This window comes from Pseudophryne corroboree, chromosome 1 (assembly GCF_028390025.1).
Source record: "Pseudophryne corroboree isolate aPseCor3 chromosome 1, aPseCor3.hap2, whole genome shotgun sequence".
NCBI lineage: Eukaryota > Metazoa > Chordata > Amphibia > Anura > Myobatrachidae > Pseudophryne > Pseudophryne corroboree.
The window spans coordinates 145,847,946-145,875,426 of record NC_086444.1 but is presented as its reverse complement, the minus strand read 5'-3'; the positions used below and the strand labels follow the sequence as shown (position 1 = coordinate 145,875,426).

The following is a 27,481-nucleotide window of genomic DNA, read 5'->3' as shown; positions in this document are numbered from 1 at the left end:
ACTGTGGCTCTGTCCCCTCAAAATAATTATTTAGATGATCTGCTATTGCCTTGTCTCCCTCCACCAAATGTCAACCTCTGCGTTAAATCTTATTATTATTCCTTCATTTCATTTTCTCCTTTCACTTATATACTTTTTGTAGTTTTTCCTGCCTTTATTTACCGATTGGGCCATTTTCTCCTCAGCTTCTACCTTTGCACACCTGATCACCTTCTTAGCCCTCTTCCATCTGGCAAGATACACCTCTTTGTCATTATTTTGAGTCTGCTTATATTTCCTAAAAGACATCTCTTTTGCTTTCACACTAGTTGATATCTCTTTTGTAAACCACACTGGCTTCCGTTTCCTGGTGCTTTTCCTAACCCTTTTGATACAGAGGTCTGTTCCTTTTAGTATTGCACATTTTTTTCCCACCTCTCCTGCACTCCTTTCAATGTCCTCCAATCGCCAATGAATCGCTTAAACATCTCTCCATTTATGCAAAGTCAGCCTCTCTAAATTCCAACACCTTTGTTTTTGTGTGACAGGAGTTGGACCCTGTCTTTATACTAAACCATACTGCTTGATGGTCACTGGATACTAGGTTCTATATCCTGTCACCATTTGTGATTATTAAATCTAATATTGAGTCTTTCTCCGGCAGGGTCCACAGGTTACCCACAGGATAACAATGGGATATGATGGAGCGACAGTGGATTGGCACCAATCCATCAAAGCTTTCTGGCCTCCCAGGATGCAATGGGCCTGTCCATATATCCCCGCCTACTGGCTCAGGCAAATCATTTTTTTTTGTTTGTTGCGGCTGGAGCCGGACCATGGTCAGAGGGCTGCTGTTTTTTAGCAGCCCTAAGTTTTCCTATTTTATTTTGATAGCTGTACTAGTTTTTGAGTGATCTTTTTAAACAGCATCTTATACGTATATTAGAAAAAGTCGTTCCAACAACTGTCCGCCGGGTCGCGACAATGCTTACCCGCGAGTACAGTGATATTTCGGTGGGCGTCTGTGTCGGATATACTAGCAGGTCCAGCAGATGTTGCCAGGCTATGGCCGGAGCACGGGGAGAAGGTAAGGCATCGGTTCCGCTTAGCTAGATGGAATACGGACATAGCCGCACTGTTTTGGGAGGAGACTACCAAACAGTAGCTGACGCTGCTGCCACCGCGGGTGCACCAGCTCTAGGCCTTAGGGATCATAGGCTCCAGGAATAGCATGAGGCCGCGATCCCTAGGGTTGATGTCAGCAGGGGGAGTTAGACGCTCTTCTGATCGCCCCTCCCCCCGGTTCATGAACAGTTTCCTCCGAGTCTCCCGCCATGAACTGTGACCGGTGCATCTGTGTTCACTGAGAGTCTGTGTTCACTATAGGTTCATGCAGCGGCAGTGTACACTAGTAGCGTCTGGTTCCACTCAGCGTTCGCTAACGTATTCATCGATCCTGGAAGCAAGGTGAGTCTCCCTGTATCCCACTCTACTGAGTACAGGCTATACAGCACTAAATCTCTATCTACCTTTTTGAGTACGAATAGTTAGATAAATGCCTATTGCGTATGAGTCTATATACATTTACTGTTGTTTCTTTCGCATTGCATCTGAACACGTTAGATCTGTTTAAACTAGAGATGAGCGTATTCGGTTTTACTCGTATTTACTCGGTTCTCAAAATGGCATTTTATTGGCTCACGGATGTCACGTGTTTTGAATAGCCAATAAGATGCCATTTTGAGAACCGAGTAGATCCGAGTAAAACCGAATCCGCTCATCTCTAGTTTAAACATGATTAGTAAGATGTTCTCCTACACATACTTAAAAATGTGTTTGTAGTTGATGATGTGCTCATATTGCTAATGTATAACATGTGACTGACTGCTAGTGTGATTGCTGACTTTACTATATGTTTGTCAGTTGTTTTTTCTGATCCTCAATGCTGGTGCATGGGTAGGGTCAGATTGTATGTCACTTTAGAAAGTTGTCACAAATTGTGTAGTACACTGTGAAAGTACTAATTATTTATCATTTCTAAGAGTGGCAAAGGTGAGGAAGGTACACTCACAGCAACACCAACACTCATAACATGTTTGTCTTGCAAAACTGTATTATCCTTTCAGGATCTGGTACAGGATGGTTTGTGTGCAAACTGTTTTAGTTTTCAGCAAAATACAAGACAGATCCCTGTACAACGTCAGGTACAGATGGATCCACCTTGGGCTATGTTTGCACAGACCTTGTCCAGTATAGCTGAACGAATAATTCCTACAGCTTCTCTACCAGGAATAGGTTACACTATTAACCCTTACATGCAGGTCCCTACCTACGGTATATAATTTCCCCAGCAGCTTCTCAAAAGAAACAAGCTGATAAACCAATGGTAAGTAAATCTTCACCTTCACAGGCTACACATGAGGCAGAGGAGGATTCATTGGAAGATGAAAGCTCAATTAATTCTGCTTCGGCATATGAAGAGGAGGAAGAAGGTCTCATCTCAGTGGATATTTATAGTTAATTAGAGCAATGAAAGCCATTCTATCCTTAGAGGATTCAGCAGAGCCTGTGTTAAAAACCAAGGCACCTGTGTTTAAACGTCCCAAAACAGTTAAGACTGAGTTTCCAGGGTCAGATCAGCTGCAGGAAATCATGGAAGAGGCTTGGGCTACACCCAATAAGAAATTTAGAATTCCAAAAAAATGGGATTCCAATTATCCTCTTCTAGCTGGGGATTGTTTAAAAAGGGAGGTGGCTCCTAAAGTAGATATGCACGTGATTCGATTAGTGCAAAAGTCTATATTGCCTTTGCCTTCAGCATCATTAAATGATGTCGTGGATGGGTTTCTAAAAAAAACATATTTTCCCTGTCCGGGACAGTCATAAGGCCAGCCATGGCTTCAGCTTGGATGGCAAAGGCAGTGGCTGCCTGGGCTGATACATTGGAGGGGGATTTTTCAGTAGCTTCTAGAGAGCAAAAATCCCATATAGCTCATATAAAACAGGCTGCAATATTCTTGGAAGAAGCAGCATTAGATATGGGTACTATCGCCTCCAGGGCATCAGCTTCAACAATAGCTGCTTGCAGAGCAGTTTGGTTACGTACTGTACGTGGAAAGCTGATTCAGAATCCAAGAAGGTTTTGGAATCTTTGCCTCTTTCTGGAAATATTCTTTTTGGTAAAGAATTGGTAAAGAATTTACAGATATTCTGGAGTCAGAAGCCGACTCCAAAAAGGTCAAGTTTCCTTCCACATACAACTACAAACCTAAAGTTCTCGGGTAGAGACGAAGGTCAGGTCTTTGCAAGAAGCAGTTCAGAAATTGCTTCAGTCAGGGGTAATGATTCCAGTTCCCCCTGCACAACGAGGACAGGGTTTTCACTCCAACCTATTTTTGGTTCAGAAGCCAAATGGGTAATTTCGGCCCATTCTCAATCTCAAAATGCTGAACAAATACATTTGGGTACCTCGGTTTCCCATGGAGACGTTACGTTCCATAATCTTGGCGATGGAGCCAGGAGATTATATGGTATCCCTGGATATACAGAATGCTTACCAACATGTTCCTATAGCACTGTCTCATCAGTGTTATTTCAGGTTCGCTGTCCTCCAACAGCATTTTCAGTTCCAGGCTCTACCCTTTGGGTTGGCCACAGCACCCAGAGTATTTACCAAGATTATGGTGGTTATGGCAGCTTATCTCCGCCAGCAGGGGATAAGAATTTTCTCATACCTTGACAATCTTTAAATCCTGGCACAGTCACAGGAATTGCTCCTACAGGTATGTCATCTCCAACAGACAATAACATGTCTGCAGAGACATGGGTGGCTCATAAATTGGGCAAAATCATCTCTAGTTCCATCACAACGGATGACTCACTTGGGTGCTGTACTGGATTCAGGTCTGCAGAGAGTAATTTTACCTCGGAACAAGATATCCAAGGTACAGTCAAGGATTCAGGACTTGCTACACAGGCAAACGGTATCCATTCACGCAGCAATGCAAGTGATGGTTTTGATAGTGTCAACATTCGACATGGTGGAATATGCACAATTCCACTTAAGACTTCTGCAGCGTCTGATTCTTGCCAAATGGAATGGATTACATCAGACGATAAAGAAACAGACTATGGTACTTTCGGTAAAAGTAAGAAGGTCATTAGCCTAGTGGCTACAAACATCCCGTCTGGACAAGGGGAGAGGCTTTTGGATATCAGATTGGGAGATTCTGACAACAGATGCCAGTCTTCAGGGCTGGGGAGCAGTGTCCGGAAGATTGTGATTCCAGGGGCAATGGACCAAAGAAGAAGGTTGCCTGCCAATAAATGTGTTGGAACTTCGGGCCATATACAAATGCACTGATTCAGGCAAAGGACATTCTTCAAGGAAAACCAGTCCAGATCCGCTCGGACAATGCGACGGCAGTAGCGTACCTCAACCATCAGGGAGGAACTCACAGCCAAAAAGCAATGAAGGAGGTAAGTCACATACTAAAGTGGGCAGAACTTCATCATCCAGCCTTGTCCGCAGTGTTCGTTCCGGGAGTCCTAAACTGGGAAGTGGACTTTCTCAGTTGACAGGCCATTCAAGCAAGCGAATGGGCTCTACACCCGGAGGTCTTCTAGACTCTAGAAGACAAATGGGGGTTGCCAGAGAGAGATCTCATGGCATCCCGTCTGAACAACAAAGTGCTCGCATACGGGGCAAGAACAAAGGATCCATAGCAATCTTTGTGGACGCCTGGTTGGTGAGATGGGACTTTCATCTGGCTTATGTGTTTCCTCCGATCACCCTATTACCCAGGGTGGGTGAGGAAAATAAAGCAAGGAAGGGGTGCCGTGATAATATCATATCCGGCTTGGCCCAGAAGGCATTGGTATATGGATCTGTAGAGAATGTCGATGGATGCTCTATTTCTGCTCCCTCAACGTCCAGACCTACTGACGCAGGGTCCTTGTTATCACAGACATCTGGATCGACTGTCTTTGAAGGCGTGGCTCTTGAAACCTCTATTCTGAGGTCAAGAGGATTCTCACAACAGGTAATTCAAACAAGGCTCAGAGCAAGGAAACCTTCATCAGCTCGCATTTATCACCGAATATGGCAAGCCTATATTTATTGGTGCAGTGAAGGAAAGGTGGACCCTAAATATTTTAGAGGTTCCAAGGTCTTAGCATTCCTTCAGGCAGGAATGGATAAAGGTTTGAAGGTGGCTTCCTTGAGAGTGCAAGTATTGGCATTGACTGTATGGTTCCAAAAGAAAATTGCCAATTTACAGGATGTGCATACTTTTTTCCAGGGAATGCTGCGCATTCAACCTCTGTTTGTTATGCCTACAGTGCCGTGGGACTTATGTTTAGTCCTGAAAGCCCTTCAAGTTGCCCCATTTGAACCACTTTATAAAGTTGATCTTAAATGGTTGACGGCTAAAGTGCTCTTTCCTACTGACTATGGCATCAGCTAGAAGAGTATCAGATTTAGGGGCGCTGTCCTGTCGTTCCCCATTTCTGATTTTTTTATGCAGATAGAGCAGTTCTCAAAACTAGATCTGGGTATCTTCCTAAAGTGGTGTTTAAATTCCACCTTAATGAAGTAATTGTAGTCCTGGCTTTTCAGGTACCAGGACTTTCTGCGGGAGATGCATCACTGGACGTAGTCCGTGCATTAAGGATCTACGTGGATCTTACCACTGCCATCAGAAATACTGATTCTCTCTTCATTCTCTACGGATTTCACAAGAGAGGATGGCCTGCTAGTAAACATACGCTGGCAAGATGGCTTCGAATGACGATTTCGGAAGCATATTCTCAAGCTGATCTCCCTGTTCCGGCTAATGTCTCTGCTCACTCTACTCGTAACGGTAGGTCCTTCATGGGCAGCACAGCATGGTGCTTCAGCAGAACAGATATGTAAGGCAGCCACATGGTCTTCCATTAACACATTCATTAGACATTATGCCTTGGATACCTTTGCCTCTCATGACACTGAATTCGGGCGAAGGGTTCTCCTGTCCAATCAGGAGCGTCCCCACCACTAAATTGCTTTGGGAAATCCCATTGTTATCCTGTGGATAACCTGTGGACCCTGCCTGAGAAATATACGTTATGGTAAGAACTTACTGTTGATAATGGTATTTCTCCTAAGTCCACAGGGATCCCACCCCGACGCACCTGATTTGAGGATCCTTCTACTCACTAACCTCTTCCTGCTTGTACTGAAGGGTGGGCATGTGCGTTCTTATCACCTGATTAGGGCTCTACATGATGCTCCTGCCTTGTACTTTGGAATACAACTATTTTGCCTGAGCCAGTAGGCGGGATATATGGACGGGCCCGTTGCACCCTGGGAGGCCAGAAAGCTTTTGATCGTTTGGTGCCAATCCGCTGTCGCTCCATCATATCCCATTGTTTCCTGTGGACTTTGGAGAAATACCGTTATCAACGGTAAGTTCTTACCATAATGTATATTTGTGAGTGAGCTCCCTCATCAATTGCTTGAGGGATGCTTCCTGTAAGTAATGTAGAAATTAGCAGCTTGTAGTTGAACTTGCAAAAGACCCGGCCTAATTTACAGTAGGTATATTAAAGTTTCTCAGAATTATGACTTCTTCCTTTAAAACCATTTTACTTATATCCAGCAATAGGTTCCTGTCCAATTCCCGCCACTGTCTTGGTGGTCTGTAGATGTGTCCTTCTCCCCAGTTTCTATGGTCACCCAAAGGGCCTCATTTTTTTTCAATATTTAGTATTAAAGTAGCATTTATACCTTTTTCACACCTCCGATTCTCCCATTCTGTACTCACTAAATAAATTGTATCCTGGTATAGCTATGTTCCACTCACGATTCTCATTGCACCATGACTGTGTAATAGCCACAATATCCAAATCATCCCTTGTCAGTATTGCAATTAGCTCTGGAATTTTGTCTCCTACGCTCCTGACATTTGCACACATTGCTTTAAGAATTTTGTTTGTGCATCTGTTAAATCTAAAGATATAGTGAGTCTAAGACAGGCTACACCTGACCACAAATTTCCATATGATCAATGAAAATAATTAGCACTGTGTTTGAGTATACACCAGGCAGCATGCAACAATAAACTGTGATTCGCTGAATAATTCCCCACACAGGTAATACCTATTACAAGTCACTCACTACATCAAAAACTTGAAAAACACATATTTCTTGGCATGAGAGAGAAATTTAGTGAGCAAAATGGAGTTGCCTTTTCATAGTTCAAAAACACAGATGATATGCATGAGAGTAGAATTTGCAGCATTAGAATGAATTACATACTTTTGTGGCATAATGCAGTCCATCTGTAGTAGTTACTGTCATTTGTGTCCTGTACCATTCAGTATCACTAATTTACTAACCTCTTTTTCAACACTCCTGCTGAATAGATGGAAAGGAAGAAGGGGTGTGGGGGTCAGGAAAAAAGCACTTAAGAGGCTACACAGTCTTCCACTCACAAGGGGGTAAATTTACTAAGATGGGAGTTCTGTTTAAGATGGGATGTTGCCCATAGCAACCAATCAGGTTCTACTTCTCATTTATCTAGCACCTTCTAGAAGATAATACCTGGAATCTGATTGGTTGCTATGGGCAACATCCCATCTTAAATAGAACTCCCATCTTAGTAAATTTACCCCAAGGTAGAGGGGAACCTACAACACCAAAAACACATTTTCACATTGACTTTCTTTGCACAAGGCAAAAAGTTAAATGACACTATAGGATTTCAATCAAGGTTTCTTTCTTCTTGTCATGTTTACAGAAAGATAGTACCAGCAATCCAAGACCGTCTACCTTCTTTTCTGAGCAGAAAACGAACAGAGCAGGGAGTCTCGGCAAGTGACATCCAAAGCTTGCCCCACACAGGCAGATCCGTGGCAAATTCTGTCAATCAGCGGTAAGGCCTGGCCAATCCTCTTCTCAGTGGGTTCCATGCAGTGTGTGTGACTAGCTTAGCTTATTTATGACAATAAAGGGGAGATATATAAAATTTTAAGAAAGATTTTTTTTGTTGGAGAAAAAACAATCAGCATCCAGCTATCATCTCTATAGTCTATAAAATGACAACTAGCAGCTGATTGTTTGCTAAATGCAATTTCTCCACTTTATCGCACAATACAGTTTGATACATGTGCCCCTAAGTCTTTTTGGAAATTAAGTTTAAAAGTAATTTTATTCAATAACACTTTTTTTTTCTTTGTTTTAAGCAAACTAAAAAACGAAGACATTTCCTGACAATAGAGCCTATTCTAAGTGCATTGCCATTAAAAATGCTTTAAACATATTTAAATATGATGTACTATGATTTTCTTGTTCAAACTTCCACATTTCACATATGAACAACAGCATACTGTACTAATATACTTACCAGGTTTTAAATGTATATTAAAGGTCCTTTTGCCCAGGGGTCTGGGACTCCGGGTCGACAGCACAAAGGTCGACACACCTTAGGTCGACGCCAATTGGTCGACACACCTTAGGTCGACATGGACAAAAGGTCGACAGGAACAAGGTCGACATGGAAAAAGGTCGACATGAGTTTTTTATGTTTTTTTGGTGTCGTTTTCTTCGTAGAGTGACCGGGAACCCCAATTAGTGCACCGCGTTCGCTCGCCATGCTTCGGGCATGGTGCCTTCGCTCCGCTACCGCTTCGCTCGGCACACTTTACCGTTCCAATCGTAGTCCACGTGGATCGTTAAGTATGAAAAGGTTAAAAAAAAAGAAAAAAAAAAATATCGTGAAAAACTCATGTCGACCTTTCCCCATGTCGACCTTGTCCCTGTCGACCTTTTGTCCATGTCGACCTAAGGTGTGTCGACCAATTGGCGTCGACCTAAGGTGTGTCGACCTTTGTGCTGTCGACCTGGAGTCCGGATACCTTGCCCATTGTTCACATCAGCTTGTACAGGCATCAGGCAGCAGCACTTTTCATCATGTTCCTGTGTGTCTAATCGCTGAGGCCTAATGTTATGGTGACATGCCTGGACTTACAGTATCAGTAGTTACAGTATGGATGGGATGTAATAAGCATCATATACGCGATGTGGTACACCCCGACACTTTTTGGGTACTACCAGGTATGTAGTTACAAGTGTGCGATCACTGAACTTATGGGACTAGGACCAGAGAATACGTCTGCGCTTGCGCAGAGTAATGCAGCAGCTGTGGGGGATGCCAGGAGGGATCAAGTTTGTTGGATCCTTCTCAGGGGGAATTAGAGAAGCCAATAGGAATTCTGGAGATTGGTACTCACAGGAATGCGGTAAAAACTTAGAAAACTGTTTTTTTTTTAATGCATTTTTGGTTTCAGTACATCCCCTACTGATTGAGAAACGTTAGGAAATATAAAGCTATATGTGGACCACTGCTGTCAAAGCTTTAAACCTCTATAAATCTTATTATATAAGGCAGTTGATGCAGTGTATATAGATTTGTATTTCTGCTGCAACGATAGAGTATTGTAATGGAAAGTACAGTATTACATCTTCAAGGCTGAATTTACTAATACACCATAAATATTCCATTACATCTTACTTTCAAAGACTGTGTTTTATATTACAGCAATACCGTATAGTAACCAGCCAACAAGTTATTTTATGTTATCTTTTATTTTTTATTTTATCTGTTATCTCGGGTGGGGGGGGGGGTCTAATTAGCTTTTTAAATGAAATAACATGGAAAAGATTGTTTTCTTTGTTTTATTGTACAATGTATTCATCCTCTCAGCTGCTATTGGCTTGTGGTCATCCAGTGTGAGCAGTAGAAAAGTTAGACTCAGTACAGTACTATTCAGAGGAGCATCTGTAGTGCATTATTACACCATACTACCTGGAAGTATGTTTGTAAAGGGATAAGTATAATGGGATGTAAAGAAAAATAAAAATCTGCGCTTAATCTTCTAAAAGGAAGTGGGGAGACAAGTAAAGTAGCCCGTGAGTCTGGTCTCTGCATATCTCACTATTCATACTGTCTGTGGCTCAGCCTCAAAGCAAAAAGTTATGCGCTGCACTGTATTTACTGTAGTTTGGTTTAGTATTGTTTTCGGTTTCTTTCCTTTTTGAGAGTTTACTACTGTACTTGTGTTTATTACCAGCATACTGTATGTCTTTCTAATGTGTAATTATATGACGTCTACCTGCTCTAATATATTGTTTTCATATTTAATTTTTCTATGAGCATGCATGTATAGATTGCATAGGTAACACTTTAATGTCCTTTTAACCCTTGTATATGCTCAGTTGTTCTGACACCCATTTCACACATAGGGGTATATTCAATTGCTGCCGGAAACTGCTGTCTTGTCAGAAAGACGGCAGTTTCCGACTGTTTCAGGCCGGAAGGGGTTCCGACCTCTTCAATGCCGGCACTTTTTTCCAACAAGTCGTGAATTCCTGACTTGTCGGAAAGCACGCAGATCCACGTGTGTTGTCGGAAGTGCGGCTAAATCTGGCAGGTTTTAGCCCTGTATCCGACACTGTCAATCCGACTTTATAAAAAGTCGTGTTGTCATGTCGAGAACGGACAAATCCTGTCGGATTTGGCCACGGCATGAATACTCACATGTCGGATCCTTTCCGTCGGAAAGGATCCGACATGAATTGTATACACCACAAAGACACTGTACATGATGACTTTCCATTCTACCAATAATGAAGCTTGAAGCATTTGCTAGCCTACAGATAACCTTTCATTTAGTGTCCCGCACATGCCTTCCTTTCATTCTTTCTGGCTGAATTCTGTGCTTTTCAGCTATTTAGTTATATGATCATTTACTATTCATTCTGCCACTGAATATGACAGTACTGTTATATTGTAGAGGGCAGATTTGTGTAGAGTCAGATAAAGAAACTACTTTCCCTGATTATATAAATACAATGCTAAGGCACTTAGAATAAAGCCATAAAAAATTGGAATGGAGAGCATCGTGCCTGTGTTTCTGACCCTGGAATACTACTTTGTTGGTAACTGACTAACCTACTAGCTAGATTTGATGGTTTGCATGCTGTAGTTTATTAAATATTCCTGAGCTGTAGATTTTCTCTTTGTATGCTTGTAACATTTACAAGTGAATTTCGTTCATTGTACATTGGCCGCACTGGGAGAGCTGAGGAAGTAGGATGCGCTGTGATTGACATTGGTCTATTGGGACCTCTTATGACATTGGTCTATTGGACACTGTATGATATTTAGTAGGAAAATCTATGAGAGATGGTAGATGAGCAGTGCTTGCCTTGCAATCATAAGCAAACAATGCACAACCACTTTCTGTAATGGTCTTGTATTGTATATTTATATTTTCTATTGCCAGCCAAAAATTGCAATTCTACTTTACTTGTAGTGTCCTAAATCCAGGACATTACCCCATAGTGTAGCAAATACAACTGGTGGAGTAGTTTACGACTAATGGTAAAGTACGGATGAGCTGTAATATTTAATGAATGGCTGCTTCAGTGTGATCCGTTCAGGATAGCGGCAGTCGGCAGTTCAGGATACCTGGCAATCGGAGTGCCGACACTGGAAACCAGACACTGCTTGGAATGCCAATCAACTTCTGCCGGCACTCCTGCTTGGTAAGCCAGGGGTGGGAGTGGGTTTAGGCTGTGAGGAAGTGAGGGTTAGGGCTAGACTGCTCGAGGGGAGGGGGGGGGGGGGGTTAGGCTTAGGCGCCATCGGGAGGGTTAGGGTTATGCAGCGGGGAAAGGGGGGGTAGGCTGCGGGGGTGGGGTGGAAGGTTAGGGTGAGGCTGCGGGAAAGGAGGGGGGGGGGGGTAAGCATTCTTATCTGACCCCTGTCATGATTCACTGTTTTGGGATATGACCGCCGGCGTGCCTTCCACCGCAATATCTTATGTATCCCATTTCAGTAATATAATATTTATTATCTGTAATTTGCATTTTTGTTTACATGCCAAGGTTTAGTAATTTTTAGTATATGCATATCTGAATGGTATGTTTAAGCAGCTTCAGCTTTTTTTTTTTTAATTGCAAGTAGATTTTTAGGATATAAGCAGAGATGTAGCTGTGTGGGACTATAAGTACCAGCATGCACTAGCAGAGGCTAGTTGCTCTTAGCCTCCTCTTTTAGTATGCTGGTAAGGAGGGTCTTATTATTACTTGCTGTAACTCTTGTTATAGATACAGGGGTAAAAAGCCAGAAGGACCCATGGCCTGATGGGCCAGTCCAGCCTAAAAGTTTGGCCGAGCTATGGGGGCTGGTCGAGCAGTTCCGTCTCCCAGTGCTCTGCTTGGCTGCCCAGAGACCAGGCTCCTTTGACTTGTGGCACGCCCTGTGTGATAAGGACACGCACCCTTGTCACACATACATAGTAGAATGTCAGGGCTGTTTTAGAGCCCTAGTGTGTCCCTGTTTAGATAAGACGTGTGTGTGTGTGTGGTTATATTGATTGTAAATAGCCAAATAGGCAGAAGGTAAAAGTAACGATTAATAATGTCTCTGAAGAAGTCATATTGCACAGTGGACAGTATTTTTTTCATTTGACTTTGGTTTGCGGAATGACGATTTCCTTCTAAGAAAGTAATAAAATCAACTTGTATTTATTTATTTTTAACAAGTTTCAATGTTCCTGAAAGCAAGATGCTTGTCTGATGTAATCAGAGTGTGTTTTATATATCCTGGAACATAGGTGGTCATTCCAAGTTGATCGCTCGCTAGCAGTTTTTAGCAGCCGTGCAAAAGCATTGTCGCCGCCCACGGGGGAGTGTATTTTCGGTTTGCAGAAGTGCGAACGCCTGTGCAGCAGAGCGCTTGCAAAAACATTTTGTGCAAAACAAGACCAGCCCTGTACTTAGTCTTCGTGTGCGTTGATTCTAACATTGGAGGGTTGGCTTTTGACGTCACACACCCGCTCAGCGTTCACCCAGCCACACCTGTGTTTTCCCTGGCACGCCTGCGTTTTTCTAAGCACTCACTGAAAACGATCAGTTACCACCCAGAAACGCCCCTTTCCTGTCCATCTTCTTGCGGCCGCCAGTGCGAATGAAAACGTCGCTAGAACCTGTACAAAACCTCAAAGGCCTTTGTACCTGTACGTCGCATGTGCGCAATGCGGTGCATGCGCAGAAATGCCGATTTTCAGCCTGATCGCTGCGCTGCGAACAATGGCAGTTAGCGATCAACTCGGAATGACCTCCATAGTCACAGTGGCCATGTGATATCATTACTCCCAAAATGTGTGTGTGTGTAGTGTTGGACTGGTACATGAATAGCCCACTGGGAAAATACAGTAGGAGGGGCCCATGTTTAGGGGTGTGGCCAGCCACTGCATTGGTTTACCAAACCATTAGAGAGTGCATGGCCTGGGCGTTTGATAAATATGTAGTAAATACTTGTAGTACATGCATGATAATGTACCAGAAATGCATTCTAAAAAATATACCATAGTCCTGTGCAGTATAAGGTAACATGTATGCAGGTGAAACTCAGAAAATTAGACTATCGTGTAAAAGTTCATTTATTTCAGTCATTCAACTTAAAAGGTAAAACGAATATAGTATATAGACTCATCACATGCAAAGTGAGATATTTCAAGCCTTTATTTGTTATAATTTTGATGATTGTGCTTTACAGCTTAAGATAAACCCCAAATCCAAAATCTCAGAAAATTAGAATATTACATAAAATCAATAAAAAAAAGTATTTTAAATACAGAAATGTTGGCCCTCTGAAAAGTATAATCATGCATATGTACTCAGTATTTAGTTTGGGCCCCTTTTGCATGAATCATTGTCTCAATGCGGCGTGGCATGGATTCTATTAGCCTGTGGCACTGCTGAGGTGTTATGGAAGACCAGGATGCTTGAATGTCTCTCATCTTTCTTTTGGCAATGCCCCATAGATTCTTTATGGGGTTCAGGTCAGGCGACTTTCTGGCCAATCCAGCACAGTAATCCCACGTTCATTGAACCTGGTTTTGCTACTCTTGGCAGTGTGGGTAGGTGCCAAGTCCTACTGGAAAATGAAGTCAGCATCTCTATAAAGCTTGTCTGCTGAAGGAAGCATGAAGTGCTCTAAAATGTCCTGGTAGACGGCTGCGTTGACTCTGGACTTAGTAAAGCACAGTGGACCAACACCAGCAGATGACATAGCTCCCCAAATCAACACAGACTGTGGAAACTTCACACTGGACTTCAAGCATCTTGGATTGTGTGCCTCGCCATTCTTCCTCCATGCTATGGGACCTTGGTTTCCAAATGAGATGCAAAATTTGCTTTCATCAGAAAAGAGGACTTTGGACCACTGAGCAACAGACCAGTTCTTTTTTTCTTTAGCCCAGGTCCAGGATCCGTCGGTGTGTGGTGGCTCTTGATGCAATAACTCAAGCCTGAGTCCACTCCTTGTTGCTCCCCCACACTTTTGAATGGCCTTTTCCTGACAATCCTCTCCAGGCTGCAGTCATCCCTGCTGCTTGTGTATCTTATTCCACACTTTTCACTTCCACTTAACTTTCTATTAATGTGCTTTGATACAGTACTTTGAGAACATCCAACTTCTTTTGCAATTTCCTTTTGAGGCTTTCCCTCCTTGTGGAGGGTGTCAATGATGGTTTTCTGCACAACTGTCAAGTCAACAGTCTTCTCCATGATTGTGAATTGTATTGAACCAGACTGACAGACCATTTAAAGGCTCAGGAACCCTTTGCAGGTGGTTTGGATTAATTGGCTGATTAGGGTGTGACACAATGTGCGGGATTCAATTCTTTTCACCCCTTTCCACACCCGTTCTGTTTCTGCCCTCAGCGGCGTGGGATCATCATTTCATCTCGCTACCCCCTGAGTAGGGAGGCACCCAAACCTTTACACAGCTAAACCTGATCACTATGGGCGCAATATGCACAATAACAGAGATCATTTTAGAAAGGAAATTGGGCGTGATATATCAGTTGAATCCCACCCTTTGAGTCTACAATATTGAACCTTTTCACAATATTCTAATTTTCTGAGATTTTGGATTTGGGGTTCTCTTAAACTGTAAGCCACAGTCATCAAAATGATGACATATAAAGGCTTGAAATATCTCACTTTGCATGTAATGAGCCTATATAATAGTTTCACCTTTTAGTTTTAAGTTGAATTACTGAAATAAATGAACTTTTGCACAATATTCTAAATTTCTGAGTTTCACCTGTAATGTGTATTTCAAGAGCACAGTCTGGAACGGGATCCCTAGAAGAAGAAGTGCCCCCCCTTCCCAGGCAGTGGGGCCCACCGGGGGTTTAACTTATGTGGTTTGGTGCATCTTTGCTTATGGTGCCATCCCTGGTTACACATATTTTAAATCCTGCTGTTTGACAGTGATAATGTGTTGTCACACCTGAACCACACAGCGGAAAATTTGAAACAGTGCTTCAAGTGGAAGAGGAGCTTCACTGGTGAGTTATAGTGGAGCCCGTATAATTAACAAGTTCGTATTTTTTTTATATAGCAAACACACAATGTATTCTACAAATCCACTATCTATAATCTATGATATGGCTATATTTTGCACATATTTATTTATTTTTTAAATATGAGGGTTATAAAATTAAATTTGTATTCTTAACTCTATAGGTGTGTAACAGTAGCATTGGACAGTCCGAATATGGGCCTTTTACACATTGCTTTGCAGTACTGTTCATTTTTACATTATGGCATATTATATTATTATTGGCATATCCCATAAAACACCTCTCAGCAACGTACATGGGTAGGTATCTGCTTAGAAGATCACAATACACTAAAAAACGTCTCATGTCTCTTACTTCAGAGTAATCCCACTATGGGCTGTAAATTATCTGTGTCAAAGTAAATTATAATTGAGTTAAATAAATTGTGTGAAGTGTTTTGCTGCCCTAAATCTATCACACTGGTGGTTTTATTACCCAGATCTGCCATGTCTAGTAAGGTCATTCATCATGTATAAATGAAGCTGAGGTGTGCCTGTGACCTAAATAGAGTGCCATCATTTTGTGGCTGCATCGGGCAGTCAATTCAGTCCAGCTATTCACTTCACTTACTGTAGGCATGAGGTAATAGTGATGTCACCAGTACCTTGTGCATTATACAGGACGAATACTGGTTTAGTCATTGGAATAACTACCTAATATACCTAGCCTCAATAAGCCATGCGGCATGAGTCGCCTGGTGCGAGTGAGTCATGCAGAGAGTGAGTCATGCAGAGTGGCGTAACTGTTTTTTTTCGCACTATTTAGGCCCAGATTTATCAAGCCTTTGAAAGTGATAAATAGCACGGTGATAAATATCTATTTCCATAGCTGCAGGTGTCATTACCCATTCACCACAGCGGGTTCCGGCTCTGGGCTGCATGTGAGATGCCCAGTGAGCAGGCCGGGGAAAGACGCGGTGCATCAACATTGTTAATATATCTTGCTGCTGCTTCGCTTCAGCAAAGAGGCGAAGCAGGAACCGTTATACCCGCATGATAAGTGCAGGTAACGTATATTCCCCCCTGTGTGTTTATTCTCTTGTCCTTAATTCATTGTAAGTAAAGAATTTTAAAGCCAATATTCTAATTGCCCCAACTGTCCCCATACCATTGCAGGAGAATGCAGCGGGACAGTTTGACTCGTTTATGTAAACTCCAAACAACCAATATGATATTGCACAACCCGTGATACTTACACATACACAAACTGTAGTAATGATTGTTGTATCGCCAGCATTCACCTAGTCATAAGGCAGCATTCACCTAGTCACAAGGCAGCATTTTCTGACGAAGGTTCTGGAAACCACATTCTAACGCTAAAACTATTAACTTGCCTTCTAAAGTCACTTTATAAATAAATAAACTTTATATCACAGATGAACTCATTTTTCTATGCTAAATAGTTTACTGATCATATGTATATAGTTTTCTGGAAATAAAGCCTGAATGAAACCCAAAATTACCGTCTGGTCTTATATTTGCTTGTGCTATTGATGCATTTAATTTCATTTTACGTGTATAGTTCTATAGTTTTGATTGGAAAACATGTTACATCAGATCTGCTCGCTGGGTTATCTAAGGCACATTTTGTTTTCAGGTTTTCTGGTGCTTGTCCTTACAGAACTAGTCTGCACAGGGATGCTAGGGGTTAATGATTACGTGTTCTTAGGTGAATCGCTTTTAATGTGCATTGCAGGGTTTGCTGTGTGTGTGTGGTGTTGTCAGTGTTTAGAGGAGACTTCATTTGACAGAAGCGAGGAAGGAGAAGCCTGGCAGAGACGGAGAGCCACTTAATATGCGCTGCTCGGAGCCTCATTTGCAATTCTGTTAGTGTGCGTTTTTTTTTTGCTTTGCAGAAATCAGTGCTGCATTCATCGTGTTAACCTGACTATAGCAGCTGACATCTCTTTATTACAGCTAGAGGTGGAAGGACCCAAACTTGGAGAATCCCCCCTCCCCCCTGAAATTGTTAGTCCATTCCTTTATAGTGGCTCATTTTGGCTCTCTGTCAGCGCCAGGATGCTGCCAGTGGATGTGTGTCATGGTCTCAATAGATTGTGCTAAAATATAACAGTCATGAAAGCCCAGCGGGAAAGGCTGCGAATTCCAGGGTTGACCTTGGAGTAAGTATTGTCTCTCTTTAATATTTTGATGGTTTCTGCATGTCATTAGCTTTTGTGCAACCAATAGCGGTCTAGGTTGTGTTTTTTTACTGACAGCCTCGGAGCCCTGCAGCTTAAGGTGCATGCTTTATGTGTGCTGCAGCCGGTTCTCCATCCTGTGAATGCTGATCGCCTAATGCTGCTGAGCAGATACATAAGGTCCCCTGTTCTCCGGCAGACCATAGAGTGTCTCAGTGTCTTGGCCATTTCATTGCAGAAGAATAGGATTTTGTAGGCCGTGATGTGTTTGTATGTGTTGTGTGTATTTCTCTCTCCACCTTCTGCACCCCTCCCCCTCAGTGTTTGTCCCAGCACTGCCTTCCAGATAAGGCCTCTCTGCACTCCCTGAATAATCAGTAACACCACAACACAAATTAAAACATAATTGAAAAACGGTTCATGAAAATGTATTAGCCATATTCAATTTTTATCACGCCAACGTTGGCAATAATAGTCATTTTAAGGGAAATGAATGCCATTTTGTTTATACAGTTCTTCAGCCTGTCTGTGATTTTGTGTCATTGTCCACATTTATGTTAGAGGTGATCTATCTGTATGTATACTATATTTATTTATTATTTGTACCTATTAAAAGGATAGCTGTAGAATGTTATCATTTGTAAGTTTCACTATGTATTCATATGTGTGTTTTGAATGTAAATAAAGTGATTTATGGCCATCTGTCTACACGCTGTGTTTATTATTCAAGTACTTAAGCCTTGTAATGATTTTTATTGCTATTCTGTTCATTTTCTGTACATTAGACTAATCATTTGCATGCAGTATGTGCATTATACATATAGAGCATTAGTGTCTTTACACGCCATTTAAATACTGTGTGTATGCTTCATAAATGGGATAATTCAACCCTAAGTATGTTTGTTGTGTGTATATAAATATAGTGTTTTCTGCTGCCTTAAGATAACTTGGCTTGTACTTGCTTACTTGCAGTTTTTTCCCTAAATATGTTGCGTGTGCTTCTGGCTTACTATAGCTTTTCACACATACGTAGCTTTATTTAGTTTAATTGTGTTGCCCTTAGATTTGACGGAACTCTGCTGCACACTATGTATACACAGACAGCAGTTTTGCGTCATATCCAAGGGCAACAGAAATTATATAAAAACTTGTCTTAAAGGCCTTCAATTTACAGATACATTAAAGTTGCAGGTGAAAGAACGCAAAACAGTGGATCCTCATCTAGAAGCAGAACTAGCTTTATTATTTCTTTTTTTAGTGATTGGGTAATATGTTTTATTACATTTGCATCTAAGGATACATAGCTTCCAACTGTCCCTTATTTGAATTGACGGTCTTCTTTTTAGAGTCTTTCTTAACTCCCTAGAAATAATATTTAAACGCCTAGATTATATATGTTTAGCACCTCTCGCATATTTAGTGCAAGTTTTAAAAGTCTTCTTAAAGTGTGTGATGCAGTGTTTACTTGATTCATCCTTGCACTACTTTTGGCTTTAGCACCAAGGACAGCCAAAAAAAGCAATAAAAATCAGCATAGAATGGAATAATCTTACGTAACAATTCTAATTGCCTATGCTGGTCATTTCCAGCAAATGGTGACAACAGTTTTGGTCTCCTCCCACAATATCAGCAGGAATTTTTTTTTAAAAAGTCACACAGTGGTAGGCTACTTACTTACAAATGAACTATAGTACTATAACAATCAATGCAGACAGCTATTTGGCCAGCCAACGTTGTCGGCATATGTCAGAACTGTTGTAAAATCCAATTTGGGCAATGACCAAGAATGCAGGTTTATGGGTGGCTGAACACATGATTCACCCAGTGTCAACCACTTGATTTGCCAATTTGGACTCACATTTGATTACTTGACGTCCCTATGATTGGCTCTGTCTGTTTGTGGGCTGATTTGTTTTTCTTTCGACAGTGGTCATCTTGTATTATAGAATCATGCACATTATACCAACTTCTTTTATAAAATGGTGCAAATTTCTCCTAGTCCACAAACGCCAATATCTTACTCCATAAACCTGGATGCTAGGCCGACTTACACAAAAGGTGTGTTGATTTAGTAACTGTGCAGCTCTTGGGTATAGAACTTGAATGCCTGATTCCAATAATCTTCACTATATGAATAGTCTACCCTGCTGGAACAGTTACTGGTACTGAACTCCTGTTAAAGCTGCATTACAACTACAAGTGTTGACATTTTTTGTTCAGTATTTGGTGTAGAAGACACCTGTTTAGAAAGACCATTCAGAAGCCTCAGTGTCTCTGAGCACGGTTCCTCATTGGTCCTTCTGCTGCTCGCCCCATCCAAAAACGTTCTTCAGCCATGTCTGAGAGATTAACCAGAGAGCCTAAGCCTGGCTGCACTGAGCGGGCACCTGAGAGGGGCCAGAACTATAATGCTTTGCACCTTACCTAGGCAAAAGTACATCTTTAACTTGTATGCATGTTTTGTTTGGTTTTTGTTTCTTATTTTTTTTTATTTGTGTGTGTTAATGAGTCTTTTAAATTGGTGAATGACTGACTGAACAAGGGCATCATTTAACATGGTGGATTCACATATAGCATTACAGTAGTCATCATTCTCACTGTTATTTCCATGAATTGGTTTTTTTTTTGTTTGTTCTTTTAGCTTTGTCTTTCAGTAAAGCATTTGTATGCACTATTTTATCCACTTACTGTACATCTATAAAGGTAAACTGAGAAGTTTGTAATCTGGGATTCTAAAGATGGCAGTTACTCCTAATTTCCTTACAAAGTGCAGAGTTTTAAAGTTTGTTGCCTTCCTAAAAAATATCCCTGTTTTTAAGTACAGACAAACGTTCTGATCTTTAAAGTCTTTATACTAAATTATGTTTCAATCTAGAATTTCCTGTGCTTTGAAAGTTAATGTTTGTAGAAGAGGTGTAATAACTAGGCCCAAAAACTACAGCGCTGCAACAAAGTTCAGTAAATGTCATGAAGAGGATTGTAGTGCATCTAGGCTAGGTCCATTAAGAGAGTGCAGTTCATAACCTGTGTAGAGATGCACTCGCTCAATAGCTAAGTGTCCCTTAAAATTATTTTAAAGACTAGTCTAACACAAAACACACTTTACTCCAGTGCTGGCCTCTATCTTAATGTTTTTTTTGCTGTTGTCTTACCATTCAACCATCCACTTGTCTCTTGTGTGTCTGCCTTTCTTTCCTATTTCTCTATGTTGTTGTTTAGTTTCCTTTTTTTATGCTGTCTTATGATTGTGCAAAGGGTGTTCTACTTATGACAATTCATGGTGTTATGATAACAATCTCATAGTGCCATCACAATATCTGTCATTAATATCCCTGACAACACCGCAGTCTTATATTGCTTTAGGCCTCTAAGGAAGAGATCTAATCACATATGTCATAAGTCTTTCAATATGTTCCATTGACCAGCCATTACTGTTGGTAGCAGTGACGGAAATTGGCAAAGTAAACATTCCTGAATAGTACAAGAATTGATATAAATCGGAATTAAGAGTTGGCTGTGGTCATCTGTCTCCACCAATGTAGGTGTTAAGAATTTTTATGTTATTTAAATGATTGTCATTGTTAATGTAAAGGTAAATAACAAAATAAAAGGAAACAGCCACTCAAAGTTTGTAAAGGGTCTGCCAGGACCTGAGTGTGCCTTGGCATTAATTCATAAAGAAGGGAAAAAAAACACATTAAGTGTTGGAAATATGTTGAAGAAAGTCCATTGGTTGCCATTATTGATGATGATGACCACTTTCCTCCACAGTGGTCGTAATTTACCTAATACTTCAGTGCACTGAGCCATCTGAATCACTTTAATTCCTGCCACATTGGACCCAATAATCACCACACTCTCAAAAGTCAAAGCAGTCTTTCCTTGCCAAAGTGTCGGACAGCAGCTTGACACATTTATACTGCCCTAACGTTTTGTTGTTAGCTTAAATAATTCTGGAACCAACCAGCTGTATGGGAGCACCTGGTTTAAGTATATTTGGATCCTTCATATACAAAAACTTCTTCAAGTTTCCTTTATTTTGGTAATTACCTATGACTACGAACACACTTCTAGGACACATGTAGAATAATGACCTGATGGCATGTGTTGGTTATTGATTTTAGAACGGTTATGTTGCAAGGGAATAAGTGTATGGTGGGCTCCCAAAACCATAGGAGTTTAAAATATTTATTGACCAAAACAACAAACTCTTCAAAAATCTATAACTGTGGATGTCAATAAGATCCTGAAATACATTAAAAAAATGTTTGTTCGAGAAGAACCACACAAATGTCACGTGATCGTTGTTCACTTTTAAACTGTTATGTAGAAGATACCTTTTATATGGTTTGTAACCAAACTAATTTGTTTACTTGTTGAGGAATTAACACTTACTGTAATTACCTTCCTGCATTAAAGGTATGTTAATCTAAGCCCTGTAGAATTTTTTTTGTGACCTAGCCATAAATAACCACTACCCCACTAGTGAGGCCGAGTCGTGGGTCTTGTGAATTAATGTGAGAAATGTACCCTACTGACGGGTGGATTTGGGGGGTGAAGGCACCTAGGCATAACAGTAATGGCTGCCCCCTGCCTGCCTAATGTTATTATTTTTAATGATAGCCCATTTAATACAATAATTAAAAAAAGCCAATATGACATTCTTTTATTTTTAATTATGTATTCATATTTACTAAGAAGGACAGCATACAGGGGCAGTATGTTCATGTTCTACCCGTTTATACTCTATTCAATATGGAATATGATACAGTACAGCAGAAATATTTTGCAGTTACTGGTACTTTTTGTGCTGACAGTACCAACACAAGCATCCAAGTGCCGCCCCTAGGCACGTGCCCTACATGCCTAATGGGAAATTCCCCACTGCCTACTGAATCATATTTATTCAGTATAGTAATTAGTTCTTTAAAATACAGTCAAGCTACTGTATAATGTCCCAGACTTTTTCTATATACACAAGATATATAGTTAGGAACAATGCACTTTCCTTGGCCCCATCCCCAATGAGGGTGCAAGCGACTCTTCAGCTTGGGGCCACTGTCTGTGGAAGTTCGCTACTCAAACTGAGTGTCGTTGACCCCCCCACCCCCCTCTTGTTCCACTGTGTATTCAGTTTGACAGAAGCCTCAAATAGATAATTTATATATTGAAGCTTACTTTACAGAAATTAATTAGTGGAAGAAGAACTTCACCTTGAAGGGCCCATAGTGCTAAGAAGAAGAAGGTAGTGCTGGAAGAAGGTAATTTGTTGGGAACAGCTCCCAGCAGCACACGTGACTTTTGGACAAACCAAAGCTTATTAAGAGAACACAATACCCAATTACCCAATGCTAGTACACTGGCTGTACATAATATTATAATTACATCAAAATGATTTTTGAAACCAGCACTCTCTTATTTATTCCAGAGCAACATAATTGTGTTATGTTCATTTCATTTGCTTATGATTGCTTTGCTCACTGCTAGTGACATTTTAACTTTGCAGTCTCACCCCAAGAAGCTTGAGTCCAACCCCAACAAGCCCCTGCAGTCCCTGTAGTCCTTTGTATGCTTTCCATTTCTGGAGGTAAGGAATCTTCCCTTTTTGTGTATGTTATAGACCTAGAATACTTTGTAATGGTTTTTGTATTTTATTTTCATTGTGAATGATTTAGCCACAAGCAATGTGTACCTGTGCTTAAAGCTTTAGCATGTGATCTCGACAGACAATCTGTGTATTGGCATTTTGTTTCTCTTTGTATTTTGTGACAGCCATGGAAGGAAATACATAGTACAGTAAATGGGTCGGAGAATTCTCAGTTGTCCTAGGACACAAGGTTCTCTTCTATATATAATGGTATCTAATACACAGCTATGGTGCCATTGTGTGTGTGAGGGGGGAGGGGGGGGGGAGGCAGTGCATGTGCAGGCCAATATAGTGATGATGACTGAAAGTTGGAAAACCTTTGAAATAAGGAAAATCATTAGTGTACCGCTTCCCTCACCACGCTTCGGGCAAGGTGCCTCGCTCTGCCGCGCCTGCTACAAGTTACTATTCCCAATTTTAGTTCACATAGATGGTAAAGGATGAAAAAGTTGAAATTAGTTGAACTTCTCGTCGACCCTTTGTACTGTCTACCTTTTACATGTTGACTTTTTGTACCTATCGACTTAATGCTTGTCGACCATTTGGGGTTGATCTATTAACTTGCAGACCTTTTCAATATACATCTATCAACTGGATACCTGAAATAAGCACCCTTTATTAACCAATTTTGACTTTTCCAATCATTCTGTTTAAACCCCCACAGATGTGTACTCATACCTCATTGGTGTAGTCATGCCAAACAGCCCCTCTCTGCGTGCCAGGAACTGTGAGACTAGCGTTAGACCTCTTTTATGCATTTCGTTTTCCAAAAATGCATCTTATTTGCACTGCAATGCTACTAGGATGCACCAGGAGACTGTGCTGATAAATTTGATATGCAACACTTGTATATCAGTGTGCGTCTTAGTCTCTGAATCTGTATACAACATGCGGCCGCAGCATTTTTCCATGCCAAGTTCTGTTGTGCTCTGCATACAGACTTAGTCACACACAGATATAGAAGTGTGGCACATCAAATTAATCAGCAGTGTCTCCTGGTGCGTCCTAGTTGTAGCTAATTCAGCAAAAAAAGACGCCCAGCTCTAGCATTGATGGACAGGGCCTAACGGCTCAATTACACCAGTTATCTCACGCTGCATGGTGTATTGAGGCTAGGACACATACGTATCTAACAATCTGTTTGATGAGGAAGGTATGGGTTGGCATTACTGTACATGGATGTGCACGGCTGACTGGGAAATCCTACATTAGACCCCAATGTAGAAGACACTAATTGCCTTTTATGCCATGGTTGAAATGGAATTTTAGAAGTGGCGGTATGGTAAATATAACATAAAAGCTGGGGCAGCTTCCCTCTGATGCTTTATGGTTTTCTTCCAAATTCACCACCCATTTATGTCTCCACTCCCATAGACTGTAAGCTCTCATGAGCAGGGCCCTCCAGCCTCTTGTTCTCTCTGCTGCACTATTGATGTCTCTGACATACTCCTATTGATAGTCACCAAATCTGATCCTTTCTGTCTGAAAGAGAAAATATAATGCCAATGCACACTCTATAGTACCAAGCACTGTTAATCAGAATAATTATAATGAACTCTGCAATCTAGTACTGAACAAAATCTAGGTCTTGGCATAATTTTTGGCCCACCAACCAGCATCCAGGTGACCTCATCTGGTGGGTCCCTAACACTAAGTTTAAGTCTGGGACGTGGGACCACACCAAGCAGGGGCGTTTCTACAGAGGAGGGGGCCCGTGTGCACCCCCGGGTGGTCCCCCTCCTCTGTATGGCGCTGTAGACTCCGGCATTGTGCCGGAGTCTACAGCGCATGCGCAGGTCTCCGGAAACATGGCGCCCGCCATGATCCAGAGACCAATTTGGCTATCGCACATGCGCGGCGGCCATTTTGGCGGCTGAAATTTCCACCACGATTGCAGCTCCCTCCCGGCGCTGGACTCCGGAAAGGTAAGTATTAAAATGGGTGCAATGGGTGCAGTGTGGGCCCTCCCTGGACCCAGGGGCCCGTGTGCACCGCACCCATTATAGAAACGCCAGTGCCACCCAGCCAGTGAAGGCCAGACGCCCAAGGGCAACACACTAGTGAGAAGCTAAGGTGTTAGTACTGTATATGTTAATAAAATAGAAGCAAAAGTTATGTGTTAAAGCGTGTGATATACAGTAGGTGAGAGGTATAAATTCAAATTCTAAAAAGTGTATTAACAGCGTTGACAACAAATTTAATTGTGACAGTTCATCACCAAGTGGCGGGTTAGACTGACAGAAGGTGAAAGGTATTTCATATTGCTGTATACCAGATCACTTCAACCACTGCTCTTATTTTATATGATCTAGTGCAGTGTTATGTGTGCTGTAACCTATAGCAGACAGTGTGATTGGTTTTATTTAATAAGTTGCAATGCAAAAGAGAGAGAACGTGACCATCTGATGTGCATTACAGTATGTCATCATTGTTCACATTACATCATGTTACTAAATGTGCCTCTTAATGGTGAACGACAGCCATACTGGACTTGTACTGGAAGTTCCCACAGTCCCTTTTCTGACTAACACACTACTGTCATCTAATATACTAATGAGGAAATGCAGTATGATCCGGTATACATAAATGTCGATCAACCCCAAGTTAGTACATCATTTCGTAGTCCGTGATGTGTCCTCATGAAGACGTGTAAGCAGATGGCTGGTATTTTTCCTGTGATTCACTGAGATATAATTGGATTCTTTTCTACTTGTAACTACTCTGATAAATGTGTTTGTGACTCATCTTTGGTCTACAGAAGAAGCCTACTCTGCTTCATATCCACGCAGTAAGACTGGCATACTAATCTCGTGCTGCTCAGATGATTTTTTTTTTTTTTGTAACACTTTTGATTTAATTAGAAAATATGAAGTAGCAAAATAAACTGTGCACACGAGATTGAGTGTATGAGTAATTATGATTAGCCAATCTCTATGCAAAGTAGCTTTAAAAAACATATTTGAAAGAGCAACATGTAAGATTTACAGTCTTTATAAAAACAAAAATAAACAAAAACAAGATCAGGAACTTGTCAGAACATTAGAAATCAGAGATGATACTGTGTTTCTACGGCACACTTCAGACTGGCTATTTGTACTTGCCAGGCACCAGGGTGGTTTGTATTGAGGCTAAACTGCTGTGGTCAGAGAAATAAGCAGCTGATCACTATGGGGGTAATTCAGACCTGATCGCTCGCTAGTCTTTTTTTGCAGTCCTGCGTTCACATAGTCGCCGCCCACCGGCTAGTGTATTTTAGCTGTGCAAATGTGCGATCCCATGTGCAGTTGAGTGGTACAAAAAAACTTTTGTGCAGTTTCTGAGTAGCCCAGAACTTACTTAGCCGGTACGATTACTTCAGCCTTTCTGGGGCCGGACATCCGTCCTACAAACGCTTGGACACGCCTGCGTTTTTCTAACCACTCCCTGAAAATAGGCAGTTGCCACCCACTAACGCCTTCTTCCTGTCAATCTCCTTGCGATCGGCTGTGCGAATGGATTCTTTGTAAAACCCATCGCACAGCAACGATCCACTTTGTACCTGTGCGACGCGCCTGTGCATTGCGATGCATACGCATGCGCAGTTCTGACCTGATCGCATCGCTGCAAAAAATGCTATCGAGCGATCAGGTCTGAATTACCCCCCATGTTGGTTCATGTCTGTCCCGCTTTACAAATCTAAACAAAACTTAAAAAATATGATTTTGCGACTTTGTTGTATAAGATGGTGTTACTTTTTTAATCAGTAGTGTTTTGGTGTAGCTAAACTACCATGTTAATGATAATTATGATAGCAATGATCTTTTAAAGTGTGATTTATCGGTTTAGATCCCATGTGTTAAAACAATAGATAACCAAACCAAAGCATCCAAAGTAACTGTTCGATCTGGCATATTGGGAAATGCAGCTTGAAGTGGGACCACCATATGAAAACCGTGCACTAGGGTCCACCAGAGCAAAGCTGTGTGTGGAGTCTTGTGTTTTTGTTTTGGTTCTAAATTTCATCGTTGTGTTTTGGTTTTGCAAAACTACCTTTGTGGGTTGTGGTTTGTTTTTTTATGTACAATTAATGTTTATTTGCAATAACAAAAATACAATAAAAGCTCTCGTCAATAGAATAAAGTTGTGAGCGCAACGTTCAACATATTCATCAGCCTCAAGTGTTTTGGTTTGAAATTCGGATTTAAAATCTTGGGTTTCTTGAAAATGGATAAAAATAGCTAAAATCATGTAATTTTTGCAATCCAAACCCCAAAGTT

The 27,481-nt window shown here is 41.3% G+C and overlaps 1 protein-coding gene across 8 annotated transcripts in view; it reads left to right on the top strand.

Moving 5' to 3' along the window:
- The window catches only part of MAST4 (microtubule associated serine/threonine kinase family member 4), an 875,018-nt gene that overhangs the window by 602,552 nt on the left and 244,985 nt on the right, over window positions 1-27,481 (top strand). For 4 of the 8 annotated variants that reach the window (XM_063963420.1, XM_063963411.1, XM_063963425.1 and 1 more), the window contains one exon: window positions 7,758-7,892. The exons of 3 other annotated variants lie outside the window; for them this stretch is intronic. In XM_063963420.1, coding sequence (XP_063819490.1) covers window positions 7,758-7,892 — 135 coding nt within the window. Of the gene's footprint in view, window positions 1-7,757; window positions 7,893-17,216; window positions 17,561-23,084; window positions 23,166-27,481 lie in introns of those variants that run through there. One more of the 8 variants, XM_063963437.1, reaches the window with a different exon arrangement.